The sequence below is a fragment of the Cyprinodon tularosa genome, unplaced genomic scaffold (assembly GCF_016077235.1).
Source record: "Cyprinodon tularosa strain WSP-4 unplaced genomic scaffold, ASM1607723v1 ctg719, whole genome shotgun sequence".
Taxonomy (NCBI): Eukaryota; Metazoa; Chordata; class Actinopteri; order Cyprinodontiformes; family Cyprinodontidae; genus Cyprinodon; species Cyprinodon tularosa.
In genome coordinates, this window is record NW_024039473.1 from 220,001 (window position 1) to 241,330 (window position 21,330).

Here is a 21,330-nt window from a genome sequence, read left to right on the forward strand (position 1 = left end):
GCAGGTTCTTGTCTTTGTCGTCCGCTCTGTTCAGCTGGCTTTGGAAACACACGGCGAGAAGGTGGGGGCTGGGTGGGGAGGGTTACGGGGGCGAGAAACGCAAAAGTGACACAATAGTTACTTTCACTAGTAACTAGTTACTTTTATTGTGGAGTAACTCAGTTAGTAACTCAGTTACTTTGTGGGAGAAGTAACTAGTAACTATAACTAATTACTTTTTCAAAGTAACGTGCCCAACACTGGTGATTAGGCACCAAAAATCTAGAATTAGTGTCATGAATAACATTACAAAATAATATCAAATATACATTTCCACATTTTTCATTTACAAAACAACTAATACAATAAAAAAAAACACAAAATAACACAAATTACTCAAGGTCAATAATTTTAGTTATACAAAGATTAAAGTACTACCATCAGTATTATGTACTGTTTATATTTTTGACCTCGATATGAGACAGCTGATTAAATAGATAGAAAGCAATAATGATAAAAATAAAGCTGGTGTCAAAGGAGCATCAACTAAATGGTTTCGTCATCATCATTAACGCTCCTTTTTTTCATGACGACAACAAAAACTGACGAGCTAAACATGGATCTTAATATGACTAGTCATCAGAAGTGTCAAGTAAATAGTGCAAATACTTTGTTACTCTACTTTTAGGTATCTATACTTTATTCCATTACTTATTTTTCTCCCTACTTCTCACTTCTACATATTACAATTTTACACCAGTATCTGTATAAAAATCCAAGAGTAACGAGTATCTGTACGTTACTCGTTACTCTTGGCTTTGGTTTAATGTTTATAAATCTTTATTTCCCGTCATGTGCTCCATCCAATGCAGATCATTGGCTCCACCCACATCTAGTGAAAACTAGTGTGATTGGATGAGTCATAGAACGCAAACACTCATTGGTTAGCTAAAGGAAACCATCAGAAGCTAGCAGGTGTTCTTCAAACTGCTAGCGTGAATTGTCTATGCCATGCTACAATGTGGGATTCAGAAAAAGATGTTGAAATGTCTGAAAGGTCGGACACAGGCGAGAGCGTATCGGGAGACGGAGACCAACCAGACCTCCCTCATCCTCGGCCCTAACTCTAAGAATTTTTCAAAATGTTCGTAAAACAGCTTTCAATTCATATAGTGGCATCTGGCTGTTTTTTTTTAAGGTGACTTTATACTTTTATACTTTCAGTAGTTTTTGGAGCACATAGTTTTTCACTTTAACTTGAGTAAAGAGGTCAAGTTGATACTTCAACTTTTACCAGTGTTGTGCCATATGCCGCAATCATACTTTTTGGACATTGGGAACCAGTGTCCATATTTCATCTTGACATGATGATGTGGAATCAGCTGTGGAATCTCTGCAACAACCCCCGTTTCAGCCAAGGCCTCCACAGGTAAGTCACAGAGGTGTGACCAACCACGCCCCCCCCTCTGTGTGAGGACAGTAGAAAACCACATTCTCCCTCTTTTCCCTCCTGATCTTCGCCTCCTCTCCTGGAGATCAGGGGAACCAGATCCCCAGAATCCTCAAGGATAGGTCAGAACCTTTCAGAACCAAACTGTTGCAAAACAGAACTTTTGCAACACATTTTCTCATGAGTTTCAGAACTTATAGAGCCAAACTGGATGAGAACCATGTCCTGGGTGTGAGCCTTAGGGGACTCCTGCTGTGAGACTGAGACAAAGGCCCTGTCCACACGAAGTCAAACCCTGGCCTAAACGCACTAATTTTTCACCAAACCAGCCTCTCATCCATACGAAGCCGGCGTTTCGGGGGTCTGTAAACGATCTTTTTTTTATTCAGCCTTCAGAGTGGGAAGATTTTGAAACAGCGTTTTCGCGTTTCTATCTTTAAGGTCTGACCGCTTTTTTTCTTACACGCATGCGTCATAGCGTCGCCTCTAAACACGCATGCGCGACACAGTATCACAACAACAATGGCGCCGTACTGTGTTGAATGGTTGCTGCTCATGCTACTCACCCTGCTGTCGGGCTTACAACAGAATCTTCTTCTTCTGGAATATCTCCAGGAAGAACAGAGCAATATCGACCACATAGTTCAGCACCTGAATTTGACTGAACCACCAAAATGGACCCGCAGGGCAACCATGTATAAATATTAGTGCGCATGCCCAACATTTCGTCGCCTATTTTTGCTTTGGCACCACAGCGCCACTTACAGGCCTGGCATACATTTTGCAGCGTTTTCATGCATTCGTGTGGACGATCACATTTATTTTACGTCTCCGTCTTTACGACAAACGTTCTGGAAAATATTAGCGTTTCGTGTTCGTTTTGACTTCGTCTGGACAGGGCCAAAGAACCACTGGTTGCTGCCCTGACTGCTGAGCTGCAGCTGGATGAAACTCAAGCTTTCCAACTGGACATGGAAAAAGGTTTGCAGGTCTGGCATGATTAGGGACAGAACAAACAACATGTGTTTACTGATGAGTAGAGTCAAGCTAACAGAACAGACTGCATGCTACGCTATGCTACAGGAATATGTGTTGAGCTGTTGGTGAAGTTAGGAGAAGCTTTATTTCACTAAGGGTTTAAACATGGATATAACATCAGTGTTCATGTGTTCCTCAGATGCTCATTACATTTCCATTTCCAGGTATGACCAAGTGTCATTTAGTAGAATCCTGATGTTTATTCGCTGCTAGCTATTTCATAGAGGATAAAGAATCATTTAGCTAAAGGTTATTGGTTCTTGATTAAGCAAATCATTCAATAAAACATTATTTGGCCAAATAATGTTTTATTCACCTCATGGATTTTATTTCTTCCACCTCACAAGAGGTGATGCTAAACATTCTTTAATTAGATAAAGGAATCCCTAAATTATATCTAAATAAATCATTTCATCACATTCTGTTTATTTTTGGATAAAGAGCCAGATGAAAAGGTACATAGATCTTTGAATATTTATCTCTTATTGTTCTCTTTCTATCTCTTTAATGAGCTCTGATTAATATTGCTGCAGTAAAATATTTTTTTTATGAACTATGGAAAAGCAGTTCATAAATACCCAAATTAACTACAAGTTTCAAAACCTGCTGAGAAAAAATAGGATTTCCTGAAAGCGCGTTAACGAGTCTACAGAAACCGCGGCAGACCAAACCAGATGAAAGTGCGCATTCAGCTCGGCAAAGAACTCATGCTCTTCCTCAACACTGAAGTCCTCAGACATTTTTCTTTCGTTGTTTCTTTCTTTGCACAGGTAAACAGCACATTTCTTCTTCTACGCTTGCATTATCGGCAGAGCAGATGCTGAATGCGCACTTTCATCTGGTTTGGTCTGCCGCGGTTTCCGTAGGCTCGTGAACTCGCTTTTAGGAAATCCTATACACTACTGTTTATGCTCTAAAAACATTCTAAATGACTTCGTTTCGAGTAAATTCTGGACGCTACCCACTCAGGACACTTGGAATACATTGGACGAGCAGTATGGAGGAATATTGACACGTTTTTTGTGGAGTTTTATGGACCTTTCTGCCTCGGGCGCCATAGACCTCCATTATTTGAATGTTAGCTTTTGTTCAGCATGGGGGTGAGTAGAAAATGAGTAGAAAATGAAGGCTAATCATGTTTTGGGTGTACTATTCCTTTAAGTAATAGTTTTCTATAAGCACACCCCTCATTAAACCCACCTAAACATGGAGGAGAGGGTTAAATTCAGTTAATTTATTTAGCACCAAGTCACAACACGTCATCTCAATGCACTTTAAAAAGACAATTCAACCAGATCATCCAGTCAGATTGATTCAAAGTTTTCTATCTAAGGAAAACCAGCTGATTGCATCCACTAATTGACTCTTCAGCAATCCCTCACACTAAGCATGCTTGTAGCGACAGTGGAGAGGAAAAACTCCCTTTGAACAGGAAGAAACCTCCAGCAGAACCAGGCTCAGTGTGAGCGGCCATCTGCTGAGGCCCACTGGGATTCAAGGAGACCACATACATTCCAGAATCATTCTCAGCAGTCCTTCTACATTAAGTGTACTAAGCGATTATAGCACTATTCAAAAATATACAGTTGTAGCCATTCAAAATTTCCCCACTGTCCTTCATGGGTCATTGGGTAGTCCCTGGCTAGTCCCCTACAATTCCTTTTTAAACATCATTCTTTGTACTAATTTTTTTTTTTCTGTCATGATTTGTGGACATTAAGATCTAAAGAGAAGCGCCATCTCCTGGTCAGACTCTGTAATTCAGTGAAAGGGTGGAGTCAGAGTAAAATAATATACACGCCCAGGAGAAGGCCAGTGGCTGGAAGTTGGAGGGGATTTTGCTTGGAGCTGCAGGGAAGTGGGCTGCCATTTAGCTCGCGTTAATGGTTATTACTAATGCAAGAGCAAGCCTTGCATTTTATATGTAAACTAAAATTCTACGCTGTAAAATGTGTCACTAGTTTCAGTTTAATTTTGGATGTTGATATGTCATTTACTTCTTCAGGATTCAACCAATCAGAGTGTAGAACTGAGGCCTATTTTACCTGTAGAAATGGGAATTGCATTCCTATCAGTCTTGTGTGTGATGACAAAGGCATTGACAACTGTGGAGATGGAAGTGACCTAGAGGAAAACCTGAGGACAGGCTGCAAAGGTACGTTTTTTTTTTTTCATTTTAGATTTGTTACAATACATAGAACAAACCTGTGCCACCGTACACATACATACATTAAAGAGGAAAAAATAAATAAATAAAATATATATAAAAAATAATGATAATAGTAATAATATACCCCACATTAAAACAAGGAGTCAATCCTCTCATGTCCACGTCACCCCTCAGCTAACAAGAGAGAAGAAACAGAAGCAAGCAAACATAAATAGTGCTTTAAAACTGCTAAATATGGAAGCTATGTCCCCCTGAAGGCGGCTGCGCCTCAGACCTTCCCCACCGGTTCTTTACCTGGGAGCAAGTTATTTACTACTCTTAACTCAAACTGGGTAAAACCATATAAAAAAGGACTATAAAACAGGAGTAAAAAAGTAACAGAGTTTATTCCAGATCAAGTCGTTACAGGCAGACATGGGCAATGTGGAGTCAACAAGTCATCTCCATGTCATGTATTTAATCTACCCAGCCAATTAACCAGGTGAGTCCAATCTGCACAGGTTAATTCACGGTGAAAATTGGACTCACCTGCTTCAGTGGCTGGGTAGAACAAATACATGACATGGAGATGACTTGTTGACTCCACATTGACCATGTCTGGTTACAGGACAGAGAAATTGCTTAGGGTTGGCACAGCTGTGGGCTCAAAAAACGTCCGCGAGCGTCCGGCAAATATTGAGCCCCGAACAAAGTCATCTCCTCCTTCTTATACCTCATGAGTCTATGTGTTGCATCAGGTGGAAGCTCAGCTGTCAGTATTAGAAACTGACACGCCATCCATGCCTTGAACTTCATGCATCTTGCCTCTTTATCCCAGGACCTCCGTACACACAGTGACATCCACCATGTGAAGGAAGGCCTTCTACTCTGTCTAATCTGGCTAACAGAATAAAAATGCACATGATGTATAAAGAATAAACCTAACAAAAAATAATAAAAACCTAGAATCCTAGGGACCAAGCAGAAAAGACTTAAGGGGACCCCAAAGTGCCAAAGATGTGTCTGATTTGTGATTGAGATCATGGGTCAGCTTTTCCAAAGGAAGGAAAACAGATATCTGTGTGAGCCTCATATTTACTCTGGGAGCAGACTGAGAGGTCCATTGTAACAAAATACATTTCTTGGCAAGAAATTGAACAATTGTAAAGAAGGATGTCGAATGTGCACCCATATGATTAGGGGAAACATTTAGAAGATAAAACACAGGAGACAGAAAGAAGCGAACCCCCAAAACCTTTTCAATAACCAAATGAACGTGCCTCCAAAAGGTCCCTAATAAATCACATGACCAGAACAGATGGGAAAAAGTACCTCTATGTCTAAAACATTTGCAACACAGATTGGAACGGTCGGGGAACATTCTCTGAAGACGAACAGGGGTATAAGAAGACCTATAGAAAAGTTTGAAATTCTGCTCTTGTATAGAAATAGAAGTGCATTGAGGAAAGGTTCCATTGCAGATCTTAAGCCAATCTGAAGGACTGAATTGCATCTGCAGATCACGCTCCCACAACGGCTTTACAAAGTCAAAGCTTGATGGTACAGAGCTGAGTAAGAGTGCATAGAATTAAGAAATCAGACCCTTTGGAGAGTTGGTTGAAACCAAAACATTATCTAAGTCCGTCAGTTTCCTGCAGAATGCGTCAGACCGAAATAATGAATCCATAAAATGCCGAATTTGAAGATATTTATAAAAATCTTTCTGAGGAATATTGCTCTTGCCCCTGATTTTAATAAATGATTTAATAGCATCGGACACCAACAGATCAGAGAAACCATTCAGACCAGAATGAGAACAGTTCAGTAGACCAGTACTTCTAATAGAGGTTGGTAGGTCCGGATTTAAGGCCAGGGGGGATCTAGTTGATATAGAGGGGGGAATATTCAAGTATTTCTTTATGTCTTGCCAAGCTAACAAAGTAGTATAAACTACTATGTTTTCCTTCAATGAATGTAATTGATCAATGTTATTGATAAAATGGAGAGAACTTACCCTTCTAGGACAACATGATGAAGATTTGAGGCCCCGCCATGAGCAGGTGTCTCTACTAGAAAAACCAGTCAGACATCATTTTAAGCTGGCGGACCAGTAGTAGAGCTGCAAATTGGGTAAAGATAAACCTCCCAACTGCTTCGGTTTAGTAAGAGTGGAGAACCTAATTCGTCGAGGTTTGTTGTTCCAAATAAAGCGAGAAATATAAGAATTAAGGGATTTAAAGAATTTAAGGGATAAGTAGCAAGGGAGGTTTTGAAACAGGTAGTTTAAGCGAGGGAGAATATTCATTTTTACTGTATTAATCCTACCGAGAAGTGATACAGGTAAAGTAGACCATTTCAATAGATGTTCTGAACTAACAGGGAATAGTTTGATGAGAATAAATCATTCAGATCAGGGGTAATAAAGATGCCCAAGTACTTGAAACCTCTTTTAGATTTTTGAAAAATAGGTTGTAGCACCATATCTTGGGGGATATTAAAAGGAGAAGTGACTGAATATCCTAAATTAATCTTATAACCTGAAAGAGCACCAAATTTATCTATGGAACTAAGAACAGCCGGGACTGATAATCCGCAAATAGAGAGATGACATGGTGATCTTCACCTATCCTAATTCCAGAAATGTTTGGGTTAGATAATAGCCACAGCTAAGGGTTCAATGAACAATGTAAACAACAAAGGTGACAAGGGGCACCCCTGTCTACAACCCCTCTGAACAGAAAAACTGTCTGACGGTATTTACCATTGCTACTGGATTGAAATAAAAGGCTTTAATGATGCTAATAAAATTAGGGCCTTTGCCAAATTTCTTTAAAACTAGAAATAAAAAAGGGCCATTCTACCCGATCAAAGGCTTTTTCTGAATCGAGAAAGATAATCTTTATGTTGATTAAAATATTGAATGACATTCAGAGCATGATGCACGTTGTCTGTTCCATATCTAGAGCTCACAAAACCTGTCCGGTGGGGGTTTATTATCTTCGGAAGAATCTTTTCTAGTCTCTGCGCCAACAACTTCGCCACAATTTTGTAATCAGCATTAAGGAGACTGATAGGTCTATAGGATGAGCAATCTAGGGATTTTTTATCTTTATTCAACAATAAGCTGAAAAGTTTGTTTTTCTAACTATTGTGCCATTTCACCATTTCACCATTTCCTTCAACACTGTCTTTTATCTCCAGGTCAGCTTATGCCCAGTGAACTTCCTCCTGAAGTTTCTTCACCTCCTCTTTCCTTCATTATTCGGCCAACCCAACATGGTGGGACATGTATGAACTGCAGTGGAACAGGCAGCAGTCCGAGGCAGGAGTCTGTAAGTGGTGAGTGATTAGGCCTCTACTTAAACAAGGCAGGAGGCTTGACCAATTCGCGTTACACTACCTTCAGTCGTTCACACACTGACACTGTAGCCACAGCTGCCCTGGTGCTCTCTGACACAAGTGTTCACAGGTCGTACACGCTGACCATGAACACCAGGCAATGCAGGTGAAGATAAAACCGGAACTGGGGCTTTTTGTAGATTGCTATTTTCAATATCTTTTTGCGAAGTAAAGGGTTCAGGATCTTTAAAAAGTCTTAAAAGGCATTGAAATTTTCAATATGAAACTAAGGCTTTAATTGGTATTAAATTGTTTTAAATCAGTCTTTTACAGGTCTTAAAGGAATAGTACACCCAAAACATGATTAGCCTTCATTTTCTACTCACCCCCATGCTGAACAACACTCTGGAGTACTTTTTTGATATCTCAAATGCATCTGGAGATCTGGGAGGCTTCTTGCTGTCTGCTGACATTCAAATAATGGAGGTCTATGGCGCCCGAGGCAGAAAGGTCCATAAAAGTCCACAAAAAACGTGTCAATATTCCTCCATACTGCTCGTCCAATGTATTCCAAGTGTCCTGAGTGGGTAGCGTCCATAATTTACTCAAAACTAAGTCATTTAGAATGTTTTTAGAGCATAAACAGTAGTGTATAGGATTTCCTTAAAGCGCGTTCAGGAGTCTACGGAAACCGCGGCAGACCAAACCAGACGAAAGTGCGCATTCAGCTCGGCAAAGAACTCATGCTCTTCCTCAACACTGAAGTCCTCAGACATTTTTCTTTCGTTGTTTCTTTCTTTGCACAGGTAAACAGCACATTTCTTCTTCTACGCTTGCATTATCGGCAGAGCAGACGCTGAATGCGCACTTTCATCTGGTTTGGTCTGCCGCGGTTTCCGTAGACTCGTGAACGCGCTTTTAGGAAATCCTATACACTACTGTTTATGCTCTAAAAACATTCTAAATGACTTCGTTTCGAGTAAATTATGGACGCTACCCACTCAGGACACTTGGAATACATTGGACGAGCAGTATGGAGGAATATTGACACGTTTTTGTGGACTTTTATGGACCTTTCTGTCTCGGGCGCCATAGACCTCCATTATTTGAATGTCAGCAGACAGCAAGAAGCCTCCCAGATCTCCAGATGCATTTGAGATATCAAAAAAGTACTCCAGAGTGTTGTTCAGCATGGGGGTGAGTAGAAAATGAAGGCTAATCATGTTTTGGGTGTACTATTCCTTTAAGATCATTACCACATTATAAATTGGATTTTATTCTTATAATACGCATCAAATATTAAAATAATTGAAAATATTTTTTTTACATTTACTGAATGGCTCGGTGGAACCATTATTGGTTTTGTCCCGATAGCAGAACCAATAAAAACAACTTGGCGTGATGCACTGCTAAGTTTTTTATCTGGACAACGTGGAGAAGTGTAAATTCCAGGAAATTGCTAATCCAGCCAAGAGTTTCCTGCATGGGTAAAACCAGAACCAGGGAATTTAGATGAGGCATGATGGGAATCAGGGCAGTGGAGTCACACATGCGACGCTCCAAAATCATAGCAGCAGGTATTTCTCTTCAGGTATTCCACCCTTGTCTCTGGACAGCATCTCCCACATCAACAACAGCCCCAGTAGCACCATCTCTGGATAATAGCCCTATTCAAACTACCCTCTAGAAACCGATCTGTGCCGAGTTCAGATCGAGCTTGGATCAGTTATACGTGCCAAGCTCGGTTCCTTACGACCCTTTACACACCATGCTAGCCACGATTCCTCGTCTTCTAGTGATGATCTACAGTACTACTGCTCTCTAAAGGGAAACAAGCTAGCCAACATGGCAGCACCGTAACATTCGGGAAGTTTGATTAAAATTGTGATATTTCGTGATTGCGGAGAGTCAGGCGAACAAGGCAGCCTTTGGTGAATTTACTTGACTGTGGGCTTTTGGGAAATGGATACGACAAATGATAGTAGTATAATCAGGGCTTACAGACGCTGGAAACAACGACAGATGTTGTTGGTGGTTCCTCAAACTGCTAAGCAGAATCATCACTGGAAACCCTGTGGCACGGTAGGGAAGATAGTATTTTTATGAATCTCAAAAATTTCCTAATTAAGGAGGCTGACTTTAAGGAGATGACACTGTCTGGCTCAAGCGCTTTTTGCCTTCTTCCAGTCTGAGGCGCTGCAGCCTCCACACCACACAGTGAGACAGCTGGTCAGAACGCTCTCTATGGTGCTTCTGGAGAAGGTGGGGAGGATGGGGGGGGGCAGGTGGGCTCTCCTAATCCTCCGCCGGAAGTACAAGCACTTCTGTGCCCTTTGGACCAGTGAGGTGGTGTTTACAGCCCAGGTATCAGCAAATCCACTTTTTTTTTTTTTTTTAGGGCACTAGTGGCTCAACAAACCCGGGTCGGCCGTGTTGAGGACTAAGGCCTCCATCATGGGTTGTGCGCACTAACTACTGCTCCACCTGCTCACCTGCAAATCCACTTTGTTATCCAGTGACCGGACATTGGCCAGACAGAGTGTGAATCAGTGGCTTCATGGCACACTCCACCATAACGGTTTCTCTTGACCGTTTGTTCTCCCACTCATCCATTCATCCATCTTCTTCCACTTATCCAGGGTCGGGTCGCGGGGTTGGCAGCTTCAGCCGGGAGGCCAAGAAATCCCTCTCCCCAGCCACTTGGGTCAGCTCCTCGAAGGAAATCCCAAGCTGCTCCTAGGCCAGCCGAGAAACATAGTCCCTCCAGTGTGTCCTGGGTCTCCCCCTGGGCCTCCTCCCAGTGGGACATGCCTGGGACACCTCACCAGGGAGACGTCCAGGAGGCATCCTAACCAGATCCCAGAGCCACCTCAAATGGCTCCTCTCGATGTGGAGGAGCAGCGGCTCTTCTCTGAGTCCTCCCCGGATGACTGAGCTCCTCACCCTATTTCTAAGGGAGAGCCCAGACACACTATGGAGAAAACTCATTTCAGCCGCTTGTATCCAGGATTTCGTTCTTTCGGTCATGACCGAAAGCTTATGACCATAGGAACGTAGATCGACCAGTAAAGCGCACACTTCACAGCAGATGCCACACCAATCCACCTATTGATCTCTTGCTCAACATTCGTGAACAAGACCTCAAGATACTTAAACTCCTCCACTAGCAGCAGTACATCCTCCCCAACCCAGAGAAGGCACTCTACCCTTTTTATTTCAGCCATGAGTTTAGCACTCAACTAAATCAGCCTCAAAGAATTTAGAAAAGTGTTTAATCCTGGGATCTATAGAAGATGCTGCCCCTGTGTGAATCACCATGGCATCAATTATCAGATGTTGTGATGAAGAAGAGACGAAATGATGAAGAGTTTCCAGTGATGCTTAGGGCAGCCGTTGACTTTCTGTAAGGCTCGTTGTTCTTCTCTATGCTTCAAGCTTCGTCATGACTTTTGGCTGCAAGTTTTTCCTGCTAATGCAAAAAGAGAATATTACAGACAGATTGTTTTCCAGCAATACAGTGGATGGGCTGCCCCTGCCCTTGTAAGAATTAGACCTTCCATCTGTTCAAGCCATTTCTGACTTCATTCATAAATCCAAACCTTCCACATGTCAGCTCGATCCTCTCCCGTCCACTCTGGTTAAATCCTGCTGCTCTTCATTTGCTCCTCTCATCACCAAAATCATCCACTCTTCCTTAAGCTCTGGTTCAGTCCCCTCTGCACTCAAAACCGCTACAGTCACCCCAATTCTGAAAAAACCTGGCCTGGACCCCACCGACTTCAATAACTTACGTCCCATATCCAATCTACCCTTCATATCCAAAATTCTGGAAAAATCTGTTGCCTCCCAACTCCACAACCACCTGATGTCCAATAATATTTACGAACAGTTTCAATCTGGCTTCCGTCCTCTGCACAGTACTGAAACAGCACTCATCAAGATCTCTGACGACCTCTTTATGGCTTCTGACTCTGGACTACTTTCCATCCTCATTCTCCTGGACCTCACAGCGGCCTTCGACACCATCTCCCATGCCACTCTCCTCAGTCGACTATCATCCATCGGTATCAGCCGCACCCCTCTAACCTGGTTCACTTCATACCGCTCAGATAGGATACAGTTCATACAACTCAAATCTCACAAGTCCATCTACTTCCCTGTTTCTGCTGGTGTGCCCCAAGGTTCTGTCCTGGGGCCCCTCCTGTTTATTATCTACATCCTCCCTCTTGGCTACATCCTCCGTAAGCATCATATCAAATTCCACTGCTACGCGGACGACACCCAGCTCTACCTTTCTACTCAACCATCTGCCTCACTCCCACCAATCTCCCTCACCCTCTGTCTCCAAGAAATCCATTCTTGGTTCTCATCCAACTTCCTCAAATGAATAGCTCTAAAACCGAAGTCCTCCTAGTAGGCACACCTCACACTCTCTCCAAAGCTAATAACTTCTCGATTACCATCAATGATTCAACTGTCCTCCCCTCCCCTCAGGTTAAGAGTCTGGGTGTCGTCCTCGACAGCACCCTCTCCTTCCAGTCCCACATTAACAACATCACCCGGTCTGCCTACTTCCATCTGCGTAACATCTCTCGTCTCCGTCCCTCCCTCACTCCCCAAACTACCGCCATTCTTGTTCACAGTCTCATCACTTCACGCATCGATTACTGTAACTCACTTCTTTTTGGCCTTCCAAACAAGTCCCTCCAGAAACTACAGCTCCTCCAAAACTCTGCAGCACGCCTGATCACTCGGACCCCCATTTCTCATCATATCACTCCCATCCTGCAACAACTCCACTGGCTCCCCATCAAACAAAGAATCATCTTCAAACTCCTCCTAACTACATTCAAGGCCCTCCACAGCTTGGCTCCATCTTACATCTCAGATCTCCTTCACGTTAAAACTCCCACCCGCTCCCTAAGATCCTCCCTCTCCTTCCAGCTCTCCGTTCCCTCGGCCCGTCTGGTCACAATGGGGAACCGGGCATTTAGTCGCTCTGCTCCCCACCTCTGGAACTCCCTCCCTCTGGATCTCCGTACTCTGGACTCCTTCCCTCTTTTCAAATCCAGACTCAAAACTTTCCTGTTCAGACAGTCCTATCCCATCTAGTTCCTACGCATCACTTCAATATTGTTCTCTTCCTTTTCTTCCTCTGGTTTTATTTTACTTTCTGCTGTTTTGTTTTCTGTGGCATCTTATGCTTGTACTTTTTAGCTCCCTGTTTTTAATGTTTTTATCTGCCTGTACAGTGTCCTTGGGTGTTGTGATAAGGCGCTTTCAAATAAAATGTATTATTATTATTATTATTAATTAGTGAAAAAGAAGGGCCAGCCCCATACAGGTGTCATACAGTCTTCCCTGCCAAAGCAGGTTATCACTGAATGAGAAACTTGAACCAGATCCATCTCCTCACCACTTATTTTAAGAGTGAACTATTGTGATGAGCTTAATCAGCCTTGTTATTTGCTATCTCTCAGTCATATACAGCAAAATAAATATTGAACACGCCGTCATTTTGTTCTGTAAATATATTTCTAGACGTACTATGTACTTAAATTTTCACTAGATGTCAGTAACAATTGCTGCAATCCACACGTACAAAGAAATCAAACCATAGATGTCCAGAAATTAAGTTATATGTAATAATGTGGAATTAGAAAGCCCAGAGAGCTGCAGAAACCCGCTATCTCAGATTTTTCGTTCTCCATTGAAGAGTTGAACCAGAGACCAACCCACCGAGCAAAAACTGGTTGAAAAGACATTTTAAAGACATGATTTTCGTCCAAACGGCGTCAACATTTGGTCGAAAAGGGGAAAGTTAAAAAGCCATAATTTTCAGATCGTTAAAAAGGGGTTATTGCACTTAAGTGGGACGAAATCAGAACACTGGGAAGCGTTGGCCTAGTGGTTAGGACACTGCGCTTGGAATCCAGAGGTTTTGGGTTCAAGTCCCACTCCAACGACTGCCACTCTGAGTCCCTGAGCAAAGACCCTTTACCCCCACACTGCTCCCAAAGCGCAGCACAATGGCAGTCCACTGCTCCCCAAGGGGATGGGTTAAATGCAGATAGTGAATTTCATTGCTCTGTACTTATGACAGTGTAATCACAATAAAAGCTGTGGCGAAAAACAACCAAACACAGCCCAATATTCAATGACTATTTCTGCACTAAATGCACCAAAGACTATGATGAACCGACCAGAACTGACGTCTCATTGTCGTCTGGCGTTTTGTGGGGTAGCAAAAGCAAGATCTCAAATCGCCTTTTCCTTCTATAACTGTCTAAGAAGTGAAGACAGACTAAAAGCCACATACAAGCCCCTGAAAGCCCTGCAGAAATTACCCAGAACACATGAACTGTACCTAGAAAGCGGCCGACTTAGCCAGGCATGCAGGGCACCCTATCTGATTGGCATTTGGGGATCAGTCATATTCATTGAAACTATTCTCCAAACAAGAATAATCTTTATTCCCAAGAGGTATTTTACAAGCAGTAGGACTTTGCTTTAGTGATAAGGACAAGCCAGAGACATCAAAGATCAGTAAATCAGATAAGAGTCTTTATTGATCTCACCAGTAAATGTTGGATTTAATTTTGAAAACATTGGACACTGATGTACCTTTGTATTGAAAAAAACTGATTTCATTTTTTCTTTCCTTCTTAACTGCAGCCTCATCCTCTTCTTTATGCCTACTGGTTTTATACATCATCCTGGCGACAGTGGCGGCGGGCATCATACTCTGCTGGTGCTGCTGGTCACCTGGTTGGTTTGTGTGGCGTGTCAGCGTCTGTCGTTTCGTACCATGTTGTAAGTCAACCTGTTCTTCCTGTACAGTCTGTGCAGACACCAAGGAACACCGAGTAACAAAGGTCACCCCTCACTCACCGGTCAACCAAACCCCGATGAACCCAACGCTCAGCACTAATGACAATCAGTGTTAACTCTTTATATCCCTGAAGTTTTTATGGTTTCGCTTTCACAATGTGGGGACACTATAATCAGGGGTCATTGCACAGGATTTATCTGTGGAGGATGATCTGAGGGCAAATTTGTGATGCTGAAGGTTGTCTGGAGAAACGTGCTGCCCAGCAAGCAATAAGGACCAGAGCGGTTGGTGAATCTATTATTTACTTTATTTCTGTACTTTTCTTTATCCAAACATGATTCCCACTGTAGAACCGCTGAAGGGTTTTATGAAGACATTTCTGATGTTAAACAAATTCTTCTTTGTACCAGTAAACTTGTAATTGTAGATTCATTTAGTCTTTTTCACTCTTTCACAAATACAACACAACAATGGTGGATGACCTTTTCTTATATGGCACCTTTTCACGTCCTGAGACTCCAAAGTAAACTGCAATCGCATATACACACCCTGATGGCGGCAAGCTAGAATATGGCTGCAGCGAAAGCCAGAACTGTTGTTTGAACCAACAACCCTTTGGTTGCAGGGCAAACCTGCATCTCACGGCAATAAAAGTTGTAACAAACAACTTTTGTTTTTTATTCTTGAGTACAACTGCAAATCTGCTAATGTGCTAAAAAAACCTGCCTTACAAATTTCAAATGTTTTGGCTCTTGTTCTATCAGCCCAGACAAATGTGGAGAATTCAGGTCCAGAAGGTGAATCTCCTGCTCAGAGATCAGTTCCAACCACCGCAGCTGGTTGACTACATTGAAGGAAATCTAGGCACTTTTTTTTTCACTTTCTAGGCCTAGATCAGCCTCCATCCATTTTCTTTCACTTTATCGGGCCCGGGTTGCGGAGGCACCAGTCTAAGCAGAGATACCCAGACTTCCCAATCCACGCACATCTCCACCAGCTGCTCTGGGAGGACCCTGAAGTGACACCAGGTCAGCTCAGAGACATAGTCCCTCCAGTGTGTCCTGGGCCTTCCACAAGGCCTTTTCCCAATGGGACATTCCTGGAACACCACCAGAGGGAGGCGACCAGGAGGCATCCAGAACAGATGCTCGAGCCTCCTCAGCTGGCTCCTATCAACGTGCAGGAGCAACGACTCTACTCTGAGCTCTCCCAAGTAACTGAGCTCCTCACCCCTCACTCGAAGGGTGCGCCCAGCCACCCTGGCAAAGAAACTCATTTCGGCCACTTGTATTCGTGATCTTGTCCTTTTGGTCATTACCTAAATGTCATGATCATAGGTGAGGGTGGGAACGTAGATCGATTGGTAAATCAAGAACTTTGCCTCCAGACTCAACTCCCTCTTCACCACGACAGTCCAATACAGCGCCCCTCGTTAGCCCCTGTACACTACAAGACGCATGATGCAGGATCATGCTGTAAGTCTGCCTGATCGAAAAAATCCTTGCCTGACTGAAGAATCGGCCCAAAAAGGGCAAAAAATCATACAGTGTATGTCCGGCTTTACAGAAGAAAGGCACTTTCCAGTTCACCAGATCATCCAGTCAGATTGATTCAAAGTTTTCTATCTAAGGAAAACCAGCTGATTGCATCGACTCATTGACTCTTCAGCAATCCCTCACACTAAGCATGCTTGTAGCGACAGTGGAGAGGAAAAACTCCCTTTGAACAGGAAGAAACCTCCAGCAGAACCAGGCTCAGTGTGAGCGGCCATCTGCTGAGGCGGAGGTGGAGAATAAAATGAGTACTGCTTTGAGGTTGGATTATTGTATCTCCATGGATCAAATACACCATATACCTTACAAAAGGAGTTAATGCAGTGCGCTGATTTACTCAATGCACTGGGTGTTGGACTAGAACGGTCCAAAGTTGGATCTAAGACACAATTCAGAACTCCCCCCAGAATCAGATTATGAGTGTCTAAATTTGGTAATAATGAGAATAAGTCCTTAAAAAATTGAACATTATCCCAGTTGGAAGCATATATGTTTGCCAGAACTACTGGCATATTGTATAGTTTTCCAACCACAATAATGTATCGCCCATGTTTATCTTTTATAGTGGCGGTTTCTACAAATTGTATGTTCCTATGTATAAAAGAGCATGCTTGTAGCGACAGTGGAGAGGAAAAACTCCCTTTGAACAGGAAGAAACCTCCAGCAGAACCAGGCTCAGTGTGAGCGGCCATCTGCTGAGGCCCACTGGGGTTCAAGGAGACAGAAGCAGACATAGAAAAAGAAGCATAGATACAAAAGGCAACTGTCAACCAGCTCCACAGGCGGCCCCGTCCAGGAAACACACAGCCAGGCAGACGAGCTCCGAGCCAGCTCCCATGTCAGAGGATGAAGAGAGCACAACCAGTCAGAAATCTAGAGGTTTTTGTGCCGATTTTGGCACAAAATAATTCATTGGAAAAACTGAAAATGAACAGATGCTCATCTGGCAAATTCATAGGAAAACTTATAATTTAAAAATTTTTAGAGAGGGTGATGGGAATTTAGATGATAGTACAGAAGGCGAAGAAAGAAGCTTTTGAGAAACTACATCCAGATAGGGAAGCTGCATAAAACAATAAAACCTGTACATGAAAGCCAATATTAGGGAGGTACTATATTTGTCCAAGAAAATAAATGTTCTATGTTTGAATGTCCTAGCTCTTTCATCTAAACATTATTTTTTAAATAATACATCTACAGAACATTGAGTGGTACAATATAAAAGTATTAATTTTACCGAAAGAAAATCTGGTATATAGAAAATATTTTATTCATCTTGATGGGTCCAAAAATATGAATATTTACATTGGGTTGTGCTGCAGACTTGGACAAAAAAGTATTTGGCACCAAAGAAGAGTGGATTGAAGCAACGTGAGACGGAGCTCAAGCTTTACCAGAGTAGCTTTGAGACAGAGCTGATAAAGGGCTTCTTCTCTAACTTATATTTCTCAGATTAAAGCCAAAAAGCAAAAAAGAAGCCAAACAACGTTGAACATTGTTCAAGCTTGTTTCCTGTCACTTTGCTATACACAATGAAAACTATTTCCCACATTTGACTGGAACAGGTTATGAAAAGTTATTATAAAATAAAAATAAAAAAAACCACCTGCGCGTTCTATAAATCAAAGCTCTACTTATTATTCAGTGCTGCATCTCAAACCAGATCAGATAGAGAATGTTCATCTATTAAAACCATAATGAGATCCACATCTAGACAATAAACTATACACTCACTGGCCACTTTATTAGGTACACCTGTCCAACTGCTCGTTAACACTGAATTTCTAAGCAGCCAATCACATGGCGGCAAGTCAGTGCATTTAGGCATGTAGACATGGTCAAGACAATCTCCTGCAGTTCAAAGCGAGCATCAGTATGGGGAAGAAAGGTGATTTGAGTGACTTTGAACGTGGCATGATTGTTGGTGCCAGAAGGGCTGGTCTGAGTATTTCAGAAACTGCTGATCTACTGGGATTTTCACGCACAACCATCTCTAGGGTTTACAGAGAATGGTCCGAAAAAGAAAAAACATCCAGTGAGCAGCAGTTCTGTGGGCGGAAATGCCTTGTTGATGCCAGAGGTCAGAGGAGAATGGCCAGACTGGTTGGAGCTGATAGAAGGGCAACAGTGACTCAAATAACCACCCGTTACAACCAAGGTGGGCAGAAGAGCATCTCTGAACGCACAGTACGTGGAACTTTGAGGCAGATGGGCTACAGCAGCAGAAGACCACACCGGGTGCCCCTCCTTTCAGCTAAGAACAGGAAACTGAGGCTACAATTTGCACAAGCTCATGGAAATTGGACAATAGAAGATTGGAAAAACGTTGCCTGGTCTGATGAGTCTGGATTTCTGCTGCGACATTCGGATGGTAGGGTCAGAATTTGGCGTCTACTACATGAAAGCATGGATCCATCCTGCCTTGTATCAACGGTTCAGGCTGGTGGTGGTGGTGTCATGGTGTGGGGAATATTTTCTTGGCACTCTTTGGGCCCCTTGGTACCAATTGAGCATCGTTGCAACGCCACAGCCTACCTGAGTATTGTTGCTGACCATGTCCATCCCTTTATGACCACAATGTACCCAACTTCTGATGGCTACTTTCAGCAGGATAATGCGCCATGTCATAAAGCTGGAATCATCTCAGACTGGTTTCTTGAACATGACAATGAGTTCACTGTACTCAAATGGCCTCCACAGTCACCAGATCTCAATCCAATAGAGCATCTTTGGGATGTGGTGGAACGGGAGATTCGCATCATGGATGTGCAGCCGACAAATCTGCGGCAACTGTGTGACGCCATCATGTCAATATGTACCAAACTCCCTGAGGAATGCTTCCAGCACCTTGTTGAATCTATGCCACCAAGAATTGAGGCAGTTCTGAAGGCAAAAGGGGGTCCAACCCGTTACTAGCATGGGGTATCTAATAAAGTGGCCGGTGAGTGTAGTGACTGAGGCAGAGAGGTGATTCTCAGAGAGATCTGGGAAGTTTATCCAAGTTTTTCTTTTCATAAAGAGATGAGAGATACGCTGCGCTGACCTGCTCTGTCTGCTCCTCCTTATTCTGGTTTCTGTGAGGCTCAAAGAGGATCACTACTTTATCCGTTTTCTGTCCTCCTGAACTCCCATCATGTGGAAAGTTTTCTATTTTTTTATATTTCATTCATTGTTTTTGCACCAGTCTGTCCTGCTTACTATATATGCAATGTGTGACTCCAAACTGACTGTTTTTTTCTCTGTGCAATTAAAAGATTTGATTTTGTATTTTCCCCCAAAGCGGATGTGTTTTACTTTGTTACCACGTCTCTCTTCCTGTCAGACCCATGAAATTGCTTCTGAATTGTTGCGTAGTCTTCTTGCATGTGAGCTAAACGCAACAACCTCATGGATCGGACGCAAAGTTGGATTCAGAGTGATCTGCTTAAACAGAAGGTGACACTTGGACATCAGCAGATTACGCAGTTGTACATCAGAACCTCAACAGGTGTTAATGTTTTGCTCATGTAAGACACAGAAATAAGACAGATTAAACTACGAAAATAATATTCATATTCATCATGCGTCATAGTTTGGCATCTAAACTGAACATGTTTATCACAAACTAATGTGTTTCTGTGGATGCGATGTTATTTTCCTAAGACTGAAGATGGCGGGTTTATGCTAACCTTCCCGCTCATGTTAAATGAATAACAGTACAGCTGTTTGTACATTTCTTAACTGGTAATGCAGGGTATGCTTTCACCTGGGAAGCTTTAATGTAAAGCCTTTTTCTCCACAGAATAGGTTACAATGGAGAGTAAAATGTTGGCAAAATGTTGTTGCTAAATTGTTATATGTTTGTGATTCAGATCTGTGTCCTAAGATGACTTTTATGTAAATCTAAAATATAAGAATAAAGGAAACTGAAACAAATATTTAATTTGAATACATTAAATCACCTCTTGATTCTGAACATGCTCTTTATTGCTGTTTTAGGCAGCCATGTTGTTTCTGATCTATGAAATGAAAGGTTTACTGAAACTAACCCAAACTAACCTAAAGCTTCAGATATACTCAGTCTGGTGAACATGGTGTAAACAGTTGATTCTCATCTCATCAGTGTCCAGTGATTGTAAATTCACAGTAAATGTATTAATTTGTGGCTGCGCACATGCACGGTTTGTAGCACTGTTCCCTTGTAGCAAAAAGGTTCTGGGTTTGATTCCTTGTGCAGGGTCTTTCTGCACGGGTGGACCGTCACCGCTGAAGACAGGCACCAGCCTCACCGTGAGCCTTAGAAGAAGAATATGTAACTGAGGATGTACCATTTGCATATTTCTGGTCCAAGTTAGCATGATGCTTACGTTGTAAATTCACAGTAAATTGTCAACTTTTATATTCCTTTCAAAACACTGTAAAAGTCCAGGGCCTGTAATTAATTTTTTGTGCCTCCTTGTTAAATAGCTGATCTCAGTCTTTCTGGGAATGCAGTGCTTTCCTTCAAGACCGAGAATTACTGCTCTCTACTTTTGGCTACTCTAGATCGCAGATTAAATTTAAAATAATAGCAAATATGGGTAATAATATGTTGATGATATGATTCCTAAGAAATGGGTGCAAAAAAAACCCCTCTGAGTGGGGTTGCCATATGATGATGTCATAAGACAGAGCAGGCCCCCGAGCTAATCTGACCACCAAAGCAGATCTGGTACCTGCACCGTACTTGTGGCAAAACAAGCCAACCGCTACTACATTGTGCGAGACAGGAAATGACAAATGCTCAACAAAATAAGAGCATGTAGCTCAAACTGAAAGTTATCGAAACCGTGAAGGAAGTGTACAAAACCAATGAAAATAAGAAACTTTCCATTTCACTGTAACAAAATACAAATATGGTTATTTACATTAATGCACTGCATTTGATTTGTCAATGAAGCTGTAAGATTATAATATACAGCTGTGCTTTTATGACAATTTATAATCTCACAGTAGTGGCGGCTGGTGGAGT

The 21,330-nt window shown here is 42.3% G+C and overlaps 1 protein-coding gene across 2 annotated transcripts in view; it reads left to right on the forward strand.

The window, feature by feature from the left end:
• The window catches only part of ldlrad2 (low density lipoprotein receptor class A domain containing 2), a 37,036-nt gene extending 21,508 nt beyond the window's left edge, over positions 1 to 15,528 (forward strand). For both annotated transcript variants that reach the window (XM_038269059.1, XM_038269060.1), the window contains 3 exons: positions 4,473 to 4,622; positions 7,818 to 7,955; positions 14,631 to 15,528. In XM_038269059.1, coding sequence (XP_038124987.1) covers positions 4,473 to 4,622; positions 7,818 to 7,955; positions 14,631 to 14,902 — 560 coding nt within the window. In that variant the 3' untranslated portion in view covers positions 14,903 to 15,528. The remainder of the gene's footprint in view (positions 1 to 4,472; positions 4,623 to 7,817; positions 7,956 to 14,630) is intronic.
• The last annotated feature ends 5,802 nt before the right edge of the window (positions 15,529 to 21,330 follow it).